The 19600-nt window shown below is 39.5% G+C and overlaps 1 protein-coding gene across 4 annotated transcripts in view; it reads left to right on the top strand.

Annotated features, from left to right (window-relative positions):
• The window catches only part of ARHGEF7 (Rho guanine nucleotide exchange factor 7), a 108921-nt gene that overhangs the window by 48733 nt on the left and 40588 nt on the right, over nucleotides 1-19600 (top strand). For all 4 annotated transcript variants that reach the window (XM_082774365.1, XM_082774364.1, XM_082774367.1 and 1 more), the window contains 4 exons: nucleotides 742-830; nucleotides 7137-7231; nucleotides 7532-7627; nucleotides 15202-15324. In XM_082774365.1, coding sequence (XP_082630491.1) covers nucleotides 742-830; nucleotides 7137-7231; nucleotides 7532-7627; nucleotides 15202-15324 — 403 coding nt within the window. The remainder of the gene's footprint in view (nucleotides 1-741; nucleotides 831-7136; nucleotides 7232-7531; nucleotides 7628-15201; nucleotides 15325-19600) is intronic.

Genomic DNA, 19600 nt, shown 5'->3' with positions numbered 1-19600 from the left:
GAAGCACTCAGTTACTGTACCCAGCACACAGTACAGCAAGAGCTGGTACCCCGTGGGCTGTTCTGCTTGTGATGCTGTTTCCCTGGTCGGCTCCACTGAAATGGGAATTTCCCACAGCTGTCCCTTAACGTGGCTGGCTGGGCTTCTGCTGTAAAGGCAGCTCTCTGAGATTTGCATAATTTATTCTTAAAGGCCTGAGGTATCAGGTAAACTCAACTTAAATTATTCATGGATGTTTATTAAAATGCATTTGAAAAACCAGCTTGCTTTTAAAATAAAGGTAAAACTTTCGGTAGGTGTGTTTTGATTCTTTTTTTTTTTTTTTTGGATTACATACAACTAAAAGGCTTATCAAGTGTTTGCATATTAGACAATCCTGCTTATTTAAAACAACCCAAAACACCGTAGTGTCCTGATGAATACAGTCTCACAAGCATCTTCACTTGGTTGTGCACTAGGTCAAGTGTCAGAGATCAAAAAGAGATGCAGTAAGGTAAAAAGTAGCTCATTGTAGCTCATGGTAGCCTCATATATCTCATTGAGGCTACCATGTCATTCATCGTGAATATACAAACAGTTTTGATTCTTCATCACTAATTCCAAGCACAAATATATGCATTTGTCAGTGAAGCATTATTTTCATTGTATCTTACAATAAATATTTGAAAGCAGTTTGTTTGACCTCTAGTGTTGAGCTATGAAACTGCACCGAATTCACACAAAAAATACCTTTTATTTCAGAAAAGCCAGTCTCCCCCAAATCAGGTACGCTGAAGAGTCCACCTAAAGGCTTCGATACGTCTGCAATCAACAAAAGCTATTACAATGTGGTGAGTGAGCCTTTTTCTTCCTTGTGTGCTTTTATATACAGTAGAACCTCATTTCACTAAATGCTCGTATTGCTACAGAGAAATGGGCAGTCTTACAGACCCTCAGTGCCAAAACTAGATAGGGGTTTTTGTGACTTCTCTATAAATAGGATCGCTGTTAAATGGAATATCACACACATGGATTTTTTTTAAGTGTGATGCAAAATTGTAGTCTGAAGTGAGTGATATGCATTACTGTAATATATTGTGCTCATTTTACTTGCTTGGCTAGCTGTTAACTTCCCTTTTCTCCTCTCACCCCCACCCAAATATGCAGGCACTCTTCCCTGATCACCAAGAATTAACGAAAGTTTGAATTTAAAGGATAAAGAATATTTTGTACTTTTTGTTGAAGACGACATTGAACATCTGCAATGAATTTGCCTTCTTTGTATTTACGCTTATGAAATCAACTCAATAATTAACTTTGGGAACCGTGTCCTTATGCTGATCAATTGATTTCATGGCAAAAGCTGTACAGAATCAGGATCAGCCTCTAAAAATACACGAGGATTCTTTAGTCTAGTACCCATATATCTTTAGTAGATGCATGTAAGAAACATACCCAAATTATCTTTATTCCTGTTGTAACCATTTTGAGAAACCTTTGTTTACTAACAGAATACTTTTCGAAGGAAAAACAGTAAGATGCTTTTTGTTAACCACTGCTCCCTGCTGGTGTAAAAAGAAAGCACAAGCTTTTCTTTCCTTTTTCTTTGGTTCCACTGCCAGGTTTTCTTTTTTTTTCAAGTTTGCTTTATTTGTCAGCTTTTAGCAGGCTCATAAAGCATCATTTTATGCTTTCATCTCTTGTGGTTGTGGCATAAATAACATGAACCACCTGGAAGAACAGAGCAGTTCTGCATGTTGGGCCATAACTGAAAACACTGAAGCAAGCTCCTGCTCCTCCCCACTCACATGGTGCCTCTGCCAACAGCCCTAATTCATCATCAATGAATTAATGAATCAATGGAGGGCTGTGATTCTTTGGCTATTGTATTCCCCACCTGCTAGTCACAATGAATAATACCTGTGCAGACCCATTCCTTCAAATTGCAGGAAGTAATGCTCTTACTGTGTTATATCAAGCAACAAAATATCCGATAGCTTTTCATTTTTATTTTTTGCACTGTATCTCTTTGTAGTCTTTTTTTATAGTCAGCTTTTTTCAAAGTTGCTGTAGTGTGTAGTAGCAAAGATGTTGAAGCCTACATATTCCTTATGAGTAAACTGAAGTGAATGCAATGAAAGAAGGATTTAGTTGCTTCTAATAGGTAGAATGATGCTTTTACTTCCATTTATTATAAAACTATGTGGAAATTTTAATCAAAGGAAATTGGCAGCTCTTTAGGTTAAAAAAAAAAAAAAAAAATCAGTGGTAAAGATCTTCCTAAAATATAATGTGATTTCTCTTGATAGGTCCTAATATTACATAAAGTAATAATAAATATACATAATGTGATGGTAAAGTAACAGTGGCTTAGTTATAACTCAAGATTCAATTAATTTTGGACACCGGTAAACTGGTGGTTGCAATTTTATTTAGTTATTTAGAACAATTTTTGGAGTACCAGTGTACTTCAGTGAAAATAAAAGGAAATAAATGTTTGAATTTGCCTAAAACCATAGCTAAGGAGGTGAAGTTACAAAAGACCATGCAATTTTGAAGTAATATCTTTGTTTGCTTTTTATATTTGTGTTCACTGAATAACCTTATTTTTATTATTGTGGAGGCTTGAGTTACTCTCCAGTTCTGGAAACAGCTAGCCATAGCTGCCTTTTAAAGTTGTCTGTATTTTTTTGTTTTAAATTATTAAAAAAAAATAAATATATGATATTGGTGACCATCATATTCTTAAAATCAGGTTATTTTTCACCTTGCTCAGGTACAACTACCTTGGTGTGTTCAACTGATGTAGTAAGATTCCCAGTCTGAGTGCTAGCTGTTTATGAACTGTAGAGGATAAATTATGTCATGAGGTAGAAGAATGACCCGTTCATTGTAGTATAGATGGCCCTAGAGTAGTGTTCTTAAGTCTGTTTGCAGCGAACTGGATAATTATCTTGTTTTCACCTTTTTTCCCCCACAGTGTAGCAAATGCCCCCAATTTTTAAGCTCATCATGTTGTTATTTTTGTTTAAAGAATGAGAGGCTTTGCTATAGCATGTGTTTTGTTTCAGAGAGGTAAGACCCTATTGCTGTTCCTAAACCCTAAATTAGGATAGCTGGCATCTATGTTTCCTTAAAAAAAAAAAAAAAAAAAAAAAAAAAGTGCTTGCATTTGCAATATAACAAGATAATGATTTTAAGTAATTATTAAATACGTAGTGATATTTATATGTAGATTAATGTTCAAACAGTTTGAACGGTGAGTTGAGGTTTTGTTCTGTTTTGCTATGTCAGCTGCAACTTCAGCTTCTTGTAGCTGGTCCTTCTCACAGGCGTGGGACTTCCCTGTGCTTGTTGTTCTATCAGTCTGTGCTGATACCAAAATTGAGCCCAGACTAAGGCAGGACCAGGGCAGTTCCTAATAAACCTGTAGCAACTGTAGCTGAAAGTTTGTAGCTTGAGTTAAGTTAAAAGCTGTGTTAAAGTCTCTTGACTTGCATGTTTTGAGACCAGTACCCTGGGACACCTTGCTACCTGTAAGTTGTGACAGTGTTATTCCTCTGTGTGTAAACCTCATGATTATTTATTGCTGTCTTTCCTAGGGAGAGATTTGTGGTGCAGGTAGCAGCTGTGGGTGCATTGGTCAGCCTGAGGAAAAAGAATCAAAAGGCAGTTCAGAGGTAGCTCAGGAAAGGGTATGGGAGGCTCTGCTAATCTCCCCTTCTGGGAAGATGAGTGCATAGGCTAGTGGCACCATGCATTTAATGAAGATGAGACTGCTTTACCGCTTTTTGTTCTTTACCCTCTTGTAAACATGTTCTGTATTTGTGGATTCACATGGCTCCATCTGAAGTTGGGAATACAGACCAGCTAGATGTTTATTTCAGTGTGCTTTAATAGGTGCTCCTTGCACTAGGTGTTGCAGAGAGTACAGGGCACATGTTAATCCCTTGGGAGTTTAAAACTTGGTGTCCCAAATAAAATTGTTGCCTCTGCTTACAAGGCAACTGCCTGGAGGTTAAGCAGCTGTTCTAAAAGCAGGTAACAAAACGGGCAACTTTCTCCCTAATGGGAGCATTTGGATGACTTCATTTTTCATTGAAGTATTTGATAAGTGATTGAAAACAGAGCGTGCCTGTCACGCTTTCCTAGTTGGATCAAACATTTTTATTTATCAAAGTTCATGAAAATTTTTGAGGAGCCTTGAGGTACGGAATGCTTTTGTGCTGATTTACGTGGCCCTTCTTCAGGGTCTGTTTTTAAGAAGTACAGTCTCTGATTTTTGTGACCCAGGAAAATTGTGTGTTGATCAAGGTAGTGCTGAACAACGTGATGTTTCAGCTGAGTGCCTTACTGCTCCCATAAAATGGGCATGGACTACGGGATCGTGCCCAAGCATAGCTGTGAAATCTGCCTCTTCTCCCTCTGTGGAAGGTGATCAGCTTTGTGTTAGATCACTTACACCCATTTTTGGGTGGTAGCTTTTGCCCTAGGGAGATGACTGGGGTTTTGTGTGACGGAGCTGTTAACCACGCTTGAATTTTCCATGCCCTGTGATTGAGAGAGCTTGTGCTCTCCGAGCTCAGTTTTCTGTGCCTGCCATTCATCAGTGTTAGGGATTGTAAAAGCTGCCGCTTCAATGCTGCTCTTTTGGTACCCAGCCTTGTCTGGGCAAATGTTGTGGTGGAGTTGTGGAAACAAGGTCTTGGAGGTCTCATGGGGTCCTGCAGCAGCCAGAACACGCAGAAGGCAGGAAAGGGAAGAAAGGTGATTATCAGAGCTCGCGGGCGAGATGTGGATATGAGGAATGTCAGGGTGCTCTGGTGCCAAAATACTGACTTGCAACACTGAGCACTTATCGCTTCAAAGCGTAGCCCAGGCGTTTTATCCTCATAGCTTCGTCCTGAGGTAGGTAAGTCAAGCTGGAAGGATGCGAGAGGTCACAAACTCTTGTTTTAGAACTGTGTAAGCAAGATTATTCTTAAAAACAATTTTCAAAGAATGTCGTAAGGAGTGGAAACTGTGCTTGTGAAAAAGGGAAATAGGTTTAACTTCTTTTAAGAGGCATTTAAAGCTATGTGCATGTCTAAAGTATTGTGCAGTGCTGTGAACTCCTAGAATAATGTAAAGCAGTATCTAGTGCTTTGCATAGGCTTTGTAGCATAGTTTTATTTAGTTACATTTATTTTCTTTATTCCAGTAACTTACCAGGTTGCTGCTCTTGCTTTTGAAGCTTTCTTGTTCTTTTTTCCCCATCCTTTAAGTCTTTTTCCTCCTACCTTTTACGTATTCCAAATAAAGCCTTCAAATAAAAATCCAAATAAGATGAGAAAATAATTGAGTTTTAAAACATGAAACAACTTTCATTTCAGCCTCCTCAGACAGCTGTTTATAGCAAAGGGTGGAAAATACTCTCTGCAAAAATGGATCTGCCCTTCAAGATTGCTAGCAATTTTTTTCTCCCCCGTCTTTGGATGTTTTCTGATAGTGTTCAGTGCTTTGTCAATATATTTCACTTTCATCCTTGGTTTTGTCTCCTTTTCCTAACCAATGGCTATATAATGACTTCTGGCTGGCAGATTTTTGTAGGAAAAGCAATGCTGGAAAAGATTCATCTTGCATTTAGTTTTGAATTGTATGGATCCTAAGTACTTACAGGTTTCCATTTTAACAACCAACTTTTTTGTATTATATTTGTGTTAGAAAGTGGGATTTTAGTTTGTTTTATGATCAGTGCAAATATGGATTTAGTTTTTTTGGTTCCCTCTGGTCTAAATGGTAAAGGTTTTTAGCTTTTTTTAATAAATTGTGCACCCATATTGTACTTCATGCTGCAGTTTTCTATTTAACAGCTATAGCTTTCTCTGTGACATTCTTCTGCCATCGTGTTTAGCAGAGAATGGAGACATTTTAATCTTCGGTTCAGATTTCCAACAAAAGAATGAACTCAAAAGTGGTATCTCTCTTTCTCCAAATGAATAGAAGCATTGAAGGAATAAGCAGAATCAATGACACCAATGAAAGGAACAGTGAATTCTTAATTGACATACTGAACTATTTAAAGTTATTTCATCAGGTTTGCATTTAGGAATGAATGGCTTTTTTTTATTTCCTAAGAAAGAGTATTGACTAGAACAGTGAATAATGCACTCAATTACAGTCGTTACTATAAATGCTGAAATGAGATATTACTGTAGGCTTGACAAATACGGCATGCACCAAAATGAAAAGGTTTCTGGTGTGGCTTATGAGCAATAAATTACAGAAAGTTTTCGAAGCTTACTCTGTCCTGTGAGCTGCATTTAATTCTGACGATTCCCCTGCTAGATCGTTATCTTCTTGAAGACAAAAACTAATCTATTGCTAGAAGCATGGTAGAATTTGATGCGAATACATCGGAGGATATCTTAAAGCAGACTGCTTGGAGATGGCCCAGTAAAATGCTTCCTTGTATGTAGTTGGGAGTATTCCAGTTGTTGGATTTATATTCAGCCCAAAAGCAAGTGTGTGCTGTGTCTTATACACTTGTAATTTCCTCGTGGTAGTGTACGCTACTGCACTCAGAGCTGAAGCTTAGGCATCCCTGTTTAAAAGGAATGCAACGAGGCTAAGGATTTTGCTAAGTGAAGGTGATGGTTATTTGGTGTTTATAAGCTGACCTTTCCACTATCTGAGTCAGTGAACACTTAGCAAGCAAGATAAGTTGTTCTGAGTTGTAACTGAGACTGAGAAAACAACGCTCATTGTTTCTTTTATAACTTCTAATGTGTTTTACCATTCTCTGCTCTTTGAGTGTTTTGCAGTACACGGCAGGAATAACTACTCCTTGCTCTGGAAGAACACTCTGTATAGCTCTCTACTTTTATGATTAAAATTTACTTTAGCATAATGTATTTCTGTTACCATTTTTTTGTTATGCGACTGAAGGATGGCTTGTGTGTGTGTAATTTTTCCCGAGAGTTTCATAAATACAGAGTCTTTAATGCTTTTCTCTTGATATCAACATTTTTAATACAGGACCCTTCTTTTAAATTCTGAAATTTTAAAATTACTAAGTAATTTCTAGTACATTTTAAAACTGTTAACAGGTTGAGCCTTTTAAAGGATTTCTTAAAAAAAAAAAAAAAAAAACGATTAGCAATTGTCATTTATTGCAGGTGCTACAAAATATATTAGAAACAGAAAACGAATACGCTAAGGAGCTACAGACAATGCTTTCAAACTACCTGCGACCACTGCAAGCTAGTGAAAAGTATGTGAGTTTGTTTTGGCTTCTAAAGTAAAGCTGGAGATCACGTGGGGACTGGGGAGGGTTTATGTGGTTGAAGCTTCAGTTTTAGTGAATAATGCATGTTTTCTTGTGTGGACCCTGAGATCCTTGAGGCAGGGATTGCTGCTTCAAGTTTCTTTTACTCTGCTTGATTGCTGATCAGGACAGGCTGATCTTGATCAAAGAAGTGTTTTTTTTTTTTTTTTTAAGTTGTAGGTTTTATTAAAGCACAATTAGTCAATAACTGCAAAGCTAAACACCTTTTATTTACCTTGGCTCCAGGTTAAACTCAGCAAACACTTCATACTTAATGGGAAACCTGGAAGAAATAAGTTCTTTCCAACAAATGCTTGTACAGTCCTTAGAAGAATGCACCAAGTAAGTACAACGCGTACCAGATGCTGAAAAATCCTAACAAGCAAATATTATATTACCTCTCCTGTTGTGTATGTTAATGTTTGAGATGAAACTTTGTTGCTCTAATTGTAACTATAGCTGCTACAGCAAAAGATGGATAGGTGTTTGGGTAATCACTGCTTGCTCGCACAGATAGCTATTGGCCCTAGGATGCAATTGCAGAGGTAGCAGTTTTTGGAATAGCTTGGAAACAATTTATAAATAGCCATGAGTTGCTTACCAGTGGGAAGGTGCTTTAAAAAAAAAAAAAAAAAAAAAAAAAAGCAGTGGTTTTTACTTTGGAGGCTGGAATTTCTAGATGAATAAGAGATTAAGAGAAGGAAGGGAACTTACACTGTGATGGAGCAGTGGAGGCTGGGGGAAGTGACCATATAAGAAGCATGAAGCAGAGAGAGAGCAAGAAGGGAAAGAAGATTGAGAGAACCTGTTTTCTTTCTATAGGTTAGGTGAGTGGTAGTTGGATATTTTTTTTTAGCTTGTTCCTCTGCACTCTGGGGGTGCAAGAAAGAAGGTCAGCATCACATTTGATTGTTCTAACAGTTTTCTATTGTTGAAACTCCACTGAAAGTTTAGTTCCCATTCTTAACCTTGGTTGTATCCTTCACATAGAAACACAGAATGATTTGGGTTAGAACGGACCTTAAGAATCATCCTGTTCCACTCCTGCTGCCATGGGCAGGGACACCTCCCATAGATCAGGTTGCCCAAAGCCCCATCCAGCCTGGCCTTGAACACCTCCAGGGATGGGGCAGCCACAGCTTCTCTGGGCAGCCTGTGCCTGTGCCTCACCACCCTCCTAGTAAAAGAATGTCTTCCAGAGATCTAATCTAAACCTATCCTCTTTCAGTTTAAAGCCATTCCCCCTTGTCCTGTCACTCCACTCCCTGACAAGGAGTCCCTCCCCAGCTTCCTGTAGCCCCCCTTAGGCACTGGAAGGCCGCTGTAAGGTCTCCCTAAAGCCTTCTTTTCTCCAGGCTGAACAACCCCAACTCCCTCAGCCTCTCTTCATAGGAGAGGTGCTCCAGCCCTCTGATCATCCTCATGGCCCTCCTCTGGAGTCGCTCTAATACACCCATGTCCTTCTTGTGCTGAGGGCCCCAGAGCTGAATACAGGGCCATGTGCTGACCATGTGGTGACCTAATGTGGCTGCTAATCCAAATTTGCTTGTTTACTGCCAAATTAATCATTTGAATTGCTACTGAGGGCTGAGGCGAGCTTCAGCCTGTGCAGGGGAACTAACTACTGGGAGTACTTGGCTGTGAGCAGGAGAGGATGTGTTGGATGGAGGAGAAAACACCTATTTTGGCAGCAGTGATCTTCGAGATGAGCTCTGTGTGTTTTGTTTTGACTTCTCCCTCCTCTGTTCCTCTGAGCTGCTCCATGTTAAGAGGAAGCTTTTGTGATGACAAAGTGTAAGCCGTGTCTCCTCCAGACACTGATTTATGTCTGGGCTTGTTGCTGACTTTGGATCTCATGTCCCCCTGCCATCTGGCTTCTCTCCCTCTCTTCAGTCTCCAGACAGCATAGACTAGAGAGGATGGAAAGGATGGTGTAGCATTGATAACTTTCTTTTATCAGTGGAATAGAGACAATCTTGAATTGGCCTTTCTTCCTTTCTTAAACTTAAGACTTGGCTAGCTAAGCGGTGTCTGAATCCCCAAGAGTGACAGCGTGTCCTTGTACCTAAACGTTGTCATCTTTCCTCTTGTCACTTCACTTTCTATTGTTGCATTCTTTTATCTGTTTCTTTCTGTGATTTAAACTACGTTTGCACAACACCTTTCCTAATGGCCTTTGTTTTTTCTTGGTGGGAAGTGAGATATTACTGCCTAACAAATTAGGAAACATAATGGCTCATAGTAGGTGGGCAAAGGAAGTGACACCTCAGGACCACTGAAGGGTTACTACAAATGTTTTGTGTTATTTCCTTTCTGTGAATGTGCTGGCCGTGCCAAGTTATGTTTGCAGTTTAATTTTCATTGTAGCATATCGACTTGAGCATCCAGCTTCCTCCTGTTTTGAATCTAATCCACGACAATTCCCATCATGCGGAAGAACGCCTGCCCTGCTCTCTTGTTGTTTTGTCATTTTGCCATGTTTTTTTGGCTGGTGAGCCTGCTCTATAAACTCAGAGCAGCTCCCAGGCTGAGAATAGATTTATCATTTTATTTTATTTTTGGCAGAGAGCTTGCCATCCCATTGTTCAGGCACTTCAAGTTGCAGCATCCGGTGTGATGTGTTTTTTTTAAGGTGGCATGTCACGATGACCAGGCGCAGATGTCCTGCCAGCTGTAGTGCTGCCAGCCTCCACGGCTTGACAAACTCCTGCTCCTGTGCCTGGGAGTTGAATAGTGGTTCAGTTCCACCCCCCACTCGAGTCAGTTTGTCATTTCAGTTACCTCTTAATCCTTGAAAGTGAAGCTTTCTGATGGTTTTTCTCTTCTCATCTGCACTGTGTTGCCTTATTTAACCCTCGTTTTGTTAAACACTGGTTGCTTTCAAAGCACAGAATGCTGTAGTGATTTTTTTTCTGAGGGAGGGAGTTGTTAGGATGCTGTTTGGTTTTTGTGTGCCATACTCCCCTCCTCCTGCCCTGGCTGCTTTCCCAAACCCGAGAGCTCCTCTGGTGCCCTGCTGCAGGTTTGTCCTCTTTGAGCTCGTCCAGGTTGGCCTCCACTGCAGTACAACCACGGTGCTCCTGCTGACTGCTCCATCTGTCATAGTCCTGGGAACGTTTCTTGTCTGCATGCTGGGGACTGCCAGACAGATGCTTTGGGGTTACATCTGCCTTCGTCATTTCTTTTTGTCATTCAGCAAACAAAAAAGGTGAAACAAGTCTAAGTAGCACTGAGTAACAATCTTCTCAATCTGCTTCAAAAGAGCATTTCTTCACTGATCAGCTTCGAGTGCACTTAGTGTTGGTGGATGGAAAAGAGCAGTAAGAGGCAAGGCAGAGAGATGCTGCTGGAGTCTTCAGTTACAAAAAGGAGGGTTTCTGATCATAAAACAGAGCAAGAGCACTCCAGTCTCTTGAAGACGAAGTGGTCTGGTGCTCTAGAGCTCCTTCCAGATCTGTGATCCAGTGCCAGCTCCCAGTTCTGCTGTGGCTCACACAGCACAGGAGGGTCTGAACAGACAAGCTCAGCCATCTCTCTCTGTTTATCTAAGTGATCTTTAGTTCTGAAGTATTCCTCTATGGATATCTTTGTAGCAGGAGATTGAACAGATGTCTTCCGCTCTAAAAAAAAAAAAATTATTCTGTTCACCTGGGAGTAGAAGCTGTCAGTCTGTGGCTGTAATTCTCAACAAGGGAAGACAGGCTGTCTGGTGGACTGCGAATAAATTGAATAGTGCCCCAGCTTGTGAAAATAATAGCTCAGAAAGCTGTGAAGCTTCTTCCTTATTTCAGCAGCTCTGTTAACTGTGAAGCCTTGGGAGATGATATAACCTAGTGTTGCTTTCGCAAACTGCATCCTTCAAAGTCATCAGCCACAGAGGTCCTGTAACCATTTTTGCAGACCTTCAGTTGTTCTTGAAGTTCTCAGCTACCAGCTTTAAGTTCAAAACATTCCCTGTATAATTCTGTACTTTTTTTTCTGTTTTGTTTTTGTGGAAATGGAGAACAGAAAATGCTGCCCAGATAATTAAAAGTTTTTCCAGTTTTTGGTCGGCTCTGTAGGTGAACGTATAGGGACTAGGGACGTAGATGTCATTGTACAATGGTTTTCTGGTAACTGCAGCCAAGTGAGATTTAGACAGAGCTGAATTCAACCTGGCAAAAAGGAAGCACACGTACAGCATGCAGTACTGATTACACCATTATCTACGTTTGCTGACTTTGTTAGCCTGTGTCAGAACTTGCCAGCTTCATCAGAGTTTCCACACCCTTTACCAGAACGTCGTAAAGGTCAGTAACATGAAGACTCAGGTAAACTTCTTCAGAGTGCACAGGATGTAATTAGTTATTCTGTAACGTCACTATTGCTTTGCTGGCTGCTGCTGTAGCTTTTAGTCCCGTTATGCTCACTGGCGTCGAGCAGGTTCTTAAAGTAAACGTGACTGAGCCACTAGGTCATTTTTCCCTCACTGTTCTCAGATGATTTTGTGATGGGAACCCACTCTAAGTCTGAGGAAACAAAGCTGGTAGCTATCAGATACAAGTCCACCAAACTGCGGATTTGTTTGAGAACGTAGGTGCCATTGTATGTTGATGGTGCCTGTACTGTGTGTACAACAGCAGAGACTTTGTTACCATTCTGTAGTTCTGTAAATGAAATTAAAACATGTCTTCGGCCTTCTTACAGCTGAAGTTATCACCACTCTTTACATATATCTCTATAATATCTCTATAAAAATATACATAATACGTGTCTGTATATATTACTTGTGATTCCTTTTTAATTAAGGTATCAAATATGAGGATATTACTGGGATGCCGACTTCAGAATCCATCATCAAACTGTGCTCTTCATGGAATTTGAAGGCATTAATTACCAGAAGGTTTATATGATGTGGTGACAGGCATTAAGTTGTTTTTCAGGCAGTCAAAGGAGATGCACATGAGTTATTAATTACCCCTGTGAAATTAGTAGAATACTCTCAACTAATGCGCGTAGTTAAAAGTCAAAGGGGATGAGTCGCCCCCCCTTCATAAAGTCTGTTAATTATCTTAATTCAGCAAAGAATCTGGGGCATAAAGTTACAATGCGTGCGTAACATCTGAGAGAGCATAATGTCCATCTTTCATTCTCCTGAAAGAAGGGCAGGCTGAGGGGAGACAGATGTCTCCTTGATGCGAGCAGCCATAACTCACTCCTTTTCCCCAGGCGCCCTGCTATGAAGAGACAACTTAAGCGTTTGCAGCGATTGTTTCTTGGGGCCTCTGACTATTTAGTACTGAGCTGGATGCCCCCGGTATGTCTTCAGTCTGAGGCTTGTGCTGTCTCTGTTGCTTGAAAAATGTGGTGTTAGCTCATGCTGACATTTCTTAAAGGAGGCTAGCTGCTAGATGGGGAATCCTGCTAGGGTGGCCCTACGAATGGCCTTCCCTCTGTGCTGGGGAATGCCCCGTTGCTCCTGAAATGCCTCCAGAAGTGGCATTGTGTCAGAATTGAATCTTTTTTTCAAGGGATATAATTACAGAGGATAAAGTACAGGCCCTAGCTCTTAACGTAAGGAGCCCTGACAGCATGGTCAGTGCATGGGGCATGGCATGCCAGCTGGGCTGTTGGTTTTGGGATACCTGCAGTGATAGTGTTCTCAGATAAGGAAACATGTTTCCCTTGCCTCTCAGCTTGAACATCTCTGCAGTCAGTTTCAATTTCCCAGAGGTTAGGTCTTCTCCCCACACCATGCAGAGGGAGTGAACAGCCTAGTAGGACTTAATGGTTTGCAGTTTGGGGCCTGTTTCGCGGGGGTGAACTTGTGAATTTTAACTACTCTGAATGAAGTGGAGGAGTGGGACGAAACAAATGTATTTCAGCAGGATCAGCAGAGGAGCAGCTGTCCTGAGAGCCTGAGCAGTTCTTTTGTGCTAGAGTTCACAGGAGCATCCCTCACTTCTTAAAAGGGAATGTACTGCACCCTGATACTTAGAAATGTTATGAACGTGTTCAGGATGATGAGAAATTCTTTTTCTTAACATAAAACCAATATTTTATCTGAGAGAATCGTTGGAACCAATGTCAGTATGAAAGCACCTGCCTGTGCCAGCAGGGTGTCTCTTGGGTATGTACCTACATGTAGCTTCAGAGCAGCGTGAAATACTGGAGTCAAGAGCAGTTAAACACGTAACAGCAGCAAAAACTGCTGTTTGCTTTAGCCTGTTTGCAAGATGAGACAAAGACTTGCCATATTTATGTAAGGAAACACAATATTTGTACAAGAAACGGAAATATCTGAAGGAAGTAAAACATTTTTCCTCCTTGCATATGTTGTACACGGGCTTTAGGTGAGGTATCATGGACAAACACGGTCTAGGACTGCTAAAAACTTTGCCCTGTCTTCTGGGTAAGTTCAGTGTGGGTTATGTGATCAGCCATTGGCTGTATAAGCTGCTCTTGAAGGGGCTTAGTGTTTAAAGTGAGGGTTGCTTTATGGAAAATAGGGTTTCACCTGTTCCAGCACCCTTAGGTGATCTTGTTAATCCAATTTATTCTTTCACATGTAAAAAATACCCATATTAGATAATTTTCTATGAGTAGCTCTAAAAATGACATGGTAGTAGTAAGGAAGCACGGCTACTTCTTCCCATCGGTTTGTGTTCAACTTGAAGAACACTTCAGATTTCTAAAAAGTATTTGAGAGGCTTTCTTCTACATACAAAGTATGCACCTGAAGGAGATACTAAACACATTACAAGCAACTCTCACAATCTTATTCTTATTTTTGCTGTTTATACAGATGCAAAATCAAAGTTCAGGCTTTCTGCTGCTTGTACAGATTCTCAGCTGGTGTCACACAGCCATTGTCAGATATTTATAATCCTGAAATTTTCTTACTGCAACTACACAATTCTACTAAAATCTTTTCAAAATCATGCTGTGTACTCATTATTTTTCTTTCTGCTTCCATCACTTAATGTGGATAAAATGCATATTTAGCCTTTGGATAAACCTGGTCAAAACTGATTGTGTTCCCGAGACTGTGTAAAAGTAACCTTTTCTTCTAAATACTGCTTCACTTGCTGAGCCATCTTTTTGTTTTTGGACATAGTAACTGATGCCACTATTACTTACTTGACCAAAAAAAAAAAAACCAAACACCTCTTATGCACAGAATTGTTTTTGATAGGGCTAAAGTGAAAATTTCCTTCGCTGTTTAGCAGATGTGGTTCATTCTGGCATGGAAGATGATAAAATGCAAGTTATAGAGAATATTTCTGTATCAGTGGTAGTGAAGCAGCATTTTTACCCTGGTTGCAAATGAATATAAATGTGCTTTATGGTCCTTGAAAGGCAAGATGAATGATTGTGTAAAAGCTACCTGTAACTGCACTATAACTGGCTGTGCTATCAGAACTTAATATGGTACTTCCATTAAAATTTTAAGCATGTTGTCTGTATTGGTGGAGGAAAGAGGGAGAGAATCCTATTGCTTACTCTATCCTGTTTTGCCAAAGTGTTGAATGCTGATTTTGAGACTTGGCATAGGGTAAGTACGTGGGTAGGAACCAATAGGTACATTCACTAAAAATCAAGCTCCTGAATTGTGTTAGTTCTTGAAAAAGACTGACCAAATGAACGTCTTAGGCATGACATTGTATATATTCCTACGCTGTGATCATATAAGCAGGCCTGACAGATATAGGGCTGAAGCTGTAAAGGAAGAGAATGCTGTTTGCTGGTCAGTGACCATAGGAATCCAGCTGTTTGTTTATATAATTAATGTTATGTATATTATTTTTATATTACATGTTCATATTTTTTAAAAAAGATACTCATTAAGAACATCCACTGCCTTGCCAGGCTCTAATTTATTTCTTTGGTTTGTATTGCTGTAACTTCATCTTTATCTATTCTTCATCTATTCTTAGGTTGCCTGAAGCTCAGCAGAGGGTTGGAGGATGTTTTCTAAATCTGATGCCACAAATGAAAAGCTTATACCTTGCATACTGTGCCAATCATCCATCAGCAGTAAATGTTCTCACAGAACACAGGTATGTTTACCTTGTAGTCTGTAGATTTTTTTCTTCATTTTTATTTATTTGAAACAAAAACCATAGCACGAAGCTGTTTGATGCAGTCATGACCAGCCTGTCACTTTTGACAGCTTCTTATCAACTGAGATAATTTTATCATTTATGGAGCACATGCTGGACTTTGGATATGCGAAACAAACTGTAGTTATTGTCATCTTCATTTTAAGAATGTCAGGATAAAAAAGTCTACTAAAGTATGTGATAATAGACGTGATTACTAGAAAGCTTTTTATACAGTTGGCTGATTATAACTTAGCCCTGTAAAAGCCTGTGCATTTGTTAGTATGTACTGCATTTTGTAATGGCATACCCCTAGGTCAATTTTGAGTGATAGAGAGGAGTGTGAGCTTTTCAAGTTCACAAATTGCTATTTCCTGCATATAAGATGTAGGATTCTGAGTTAACCTTGCAGGGGTTGCACAGCTTTGGGACTGAGCTCAAATTTACATAGAAGCTCACACTGAGGAAAGAGCGTCAAGGCCAGAATTTGATTTTGAAGTCTGCTAGCATAAAATATGCCTATAAATTCTCCTGATGAGCACATGCTGCAGCAGCTGTTACCTTGGTGCTGTTTGTCTGCCTATGGTGCAGGGTGGAACCACGATCTTCTCTTTAAGGTTAGACACAGGACAAATTCTAGCAGGATATCTGTTTTTTTTGCTTTTTCCAGACTTTTTCTTGATGTTCTTGATGTTATGGACCAAAGACAAGGTTCTTTGAATACGCTCCTTTTCGTTTTGGGAGAGTTAAGCATAATTGACTTGTTTTCTGTAATGTTAAGTTCTTCCAACTTGCATTTTATTTTAACAGCAACAGGTTGTGGTGTATTTAGGACTCTTACTCATAATGGGATAAATCAAAAAGCTTCCAGCTACTAAAGACTATGAACTACAGTTCAGGGATTGGAACTAGATGGTGTTTAAGGTCCCTTCCAACCCGAGTCATTCTATGAACTATTGCTTATGTTAGTAAATCTCTTGTTCCCTTTGGAAAATAGAGCCACAAATTCACATTGCAATTTAGGCTGGAAGAAGGTATTTTTAGTCAGACACAATAACAAAGTTAAACAAGAGCAGAAAAAAAATAAAATCAAATTCCTCTGTGTTTTCTTTCAAATTGCCTGCCTTCAGTAACATTATCTGTAAATGCTAAAATACTTAGGTGATTTAAGCCTACGTGTTTGTAATGCTCTTGGGTTTAGATTTAGTTGTTGTTTGTGCCTTTGTAGTCTTTCTGTACAGAGGTCTGGGATTTAATTTGTAGATGGGAGATGGTAAATGATAGCAAAGTAAACACCTACGTTTAAGATTTTGAGATATTTGTAAAGAATTATGTGGATTTTCAGAACTCTTGGAAAGCAGAGGGAACAGGTATGTCTGGGAAATGGCGATTAAGAGTATGAGAGAGGAAAGTGAATTGTTTTGCAAATAGGGAAGAGAAGTATTTCATCTCTTCTGTGTTGCTTTGGGCATTGTTTGTCCTTAGCAAAAATCAGCTTCTGGTCTGTAAAGCCAGCCTGCTGTCAAGCCCTGCTGGAGTCAATATAAGCATCATAGAGCAATTAAGTAATTCAGATGTAGGAGTAGGTTCAAAGCAATTGCATTGTTCATAAGAGATAGCTCAAGGGGAGATAAGTTCTGATAAACAGCTTTCTGTTTAATGCTATTGTCTTGTAAGGCATGAGTCAACAGAAGTGAATCCTGTTTTTTTTTTTTTTTTAAATTACCCCTATTTTATTATTCTAAGCCCTTCAGTTTTGCTGAATGCCGTTGCTGTAGGTAGCAAGTGGCTCAACTGAGAATTCTGCTTCAGGCAGCTGCCTTGAAGAAATGGGAAAGTGGCTTTGAGCAATGCTAAGCCTTTTCGTCTCATAATACAAGAAACCTTTTAATTACGGTATTTTAAATGTAGAGAAAAAGTCACTTTTGCTTGTATACACTGATTAAGGACATGGGGAAAAGGAAAACACTCAGAACAGTCTCCTTGTTTCATTAGTTGAAATGGTTTTATTATGTAAAAGCATCTCTCATAAACTTTAATGTGAAAATTACTGTGAGCTTTGAGGATTGTCATGACTGCAGTAGTAACAAAACGACCACGTTGCAGTTAACACTAGATCAGTCTTGAAATGAGATTTCTTCGGAGTTCTCAAAGATTGGTTTAGACTCCCAAGAAATTGTGGTGATGTGTTGGCTGTTTGTGATATAGTTATGTGCTTTAATACCAACGGGTATAGATTTGAGCATCGAGTTTCTAACAGCTGCACTTCTCAGTAGCCTCTTAGAGTGAGGAAAATGGAACAGTCTCGAGTGGTTTGGATTAGAGCATAAATTCTTACTGTCTACATCAGATTATTTCTTGCCATGAATTCTGTGCACTTTGTAAACTGACAACGTGCCTTAGCTGTGCTTTTGAAATGTGTTCTTTAAAAAGAACTAGCAGGTAATTTTTAAGTCAGGTTCTTATATCATAAAATTAGTAATCTCTGCAGTTTATTAAGTTTGCTTGCTTTTCAAAGGGAATTGGCTATTGTTTTGAAGCATTAACCGTGCTATTACTTTAGCCAGTTGGATCACTGTAACATCAAAATTACTGTAAGCCATCATCTGGCTTGATGGAATATTTCAGACATAAAGGTTTTATGTCATTTTCTGAAAAATCAGGCATGCTCTTTGAGTACCTGTTAAGAGGTCCTTGCTACCCGGTAAAGAGTCTGTACATATACTTAAAAACTGATGATCCTAAACTATTCAGAATTATTTTGAACTTGTATTGAAAAGCCTTTTTTGAATAGGAGTTTTGTAAAATCAATTTTTTCAGTAGTGGTACTTGAGATTGGCTGGAGATTTAGGAGGGGCATTCAGTGGGAATGTGACTTTTCCCCCATGCCACTCACTCAGTGTGAATGCCAGCCTGATGTTTCCTGTTTGTTCTGTCATGTGTAAAAGCAACATGGGTAGTTTTACTCAGTTGCTACAAAATACAGCATGTGCATATGTATACATGTATGGCGTGTACGTATATATTCATGTGTGCATAAATAAAAATACACAGGGTGAAAGGTGTTGATCTTAGTATTACTGCATGAATGAGCTTTTTCATTTTCAAATGTTCAAAGTCACAAACATCTTTAATTTCCTTAACTGTTCATAGATATTCACTTTAGTAGTTCAACTTTTAAGAGACTTCCATGAGTGTGCAGAAATGGGAATAAAAGCTTGTACAGCCCGTACAGGAGTTCAGGTTCCAGAGCTAAATGTTTTTTGAGGTTGTATTTGGGTCTGACAATAAGAACAACAGCAAAAATCTTCTGCTGTCTTACTTCTTTTAAGTTTGGAGCATTGTGAGCAGGTGGTCTTACCTGATTCCAGTCATGTCACTCTAGAGCTGCTAATCAGCATCATTTCTCCAGTTTTGTACAGTTTGAAATTTTGTAGGCTCTTTTTGTTTGAGGAATTGGGTCAGAGCTGTTGCATGTTTTTTATTTTTATTTTTTCCAGACCTAAAATTCTTCCAGTTTGAGAGACACTCAAGGAAAAATGACGACTATTTAACATACTTAGGTCTGTCACCTTGTCTTATAATCGTCTTAAGCCACTTGCTAGAGCTTAAGAGATGGAGCTCACCAGGTGCAGCTGGGTGGTGACTCTTGCAGAGATCAGTGTTTTGTTTGTTTCCATCACTGTCTCCTGGCTCATTCTCCACAGTCCCTTCTCCAGTTGTGGCTGTAGTGCCACTGTATGTGATCCCTATTTTCTTTACTTCATTCTCTAACAGTCACACCTCTTTGGCAGTGTTGTATGAGCTTTCAGTCCCATAGTTCTGCTTGAAGATCCCAGTTCAAGTCCAAGGGTAGATGATCGAATGCAATAATCCTGTATTATTTTTGGAGAGAATTGTGCAGTACTGTCTCAAGGGCATAGCATTTAGTTGAAGCAGCATTGTTTGCCATTTGAGATTCTGATCATAGAAGTATACTTGCCTTCCAGTAAGAGAAGAAACAGGATGAACAACCTCAGGCATGAAAGAAGGAATTTTCCTCAAACCAATTTAAGAAACAAAAACCAAACAGTTGGATACAAAGGACAGAAACGGATAATTGCAGAGGAGTAAGGAGTCTCAGGAACTTGAGATGGTATTACTCCTGGCATCAGAACAGACATCAGAAGTTGTAAAGTTCAGTGCAAGAGTAAAGTCCAGCAAAGAAAAAGAAGAGGCAGCAGCTAGGACTGAG

The sequence above is a fragment of the Aythya marila genome (assembly GCF_965140915.1).
Source record: "Aythya marila genome assembly, chromosome: 1".
NCBI lineage: Eukaryota > Metazoa > Chordata > Aves > Anseriformes > Anatidae > Aythya > Aythya marila.
This window is presented reverse-complemented; position numbering and strand designations above follow the sequence as displayed.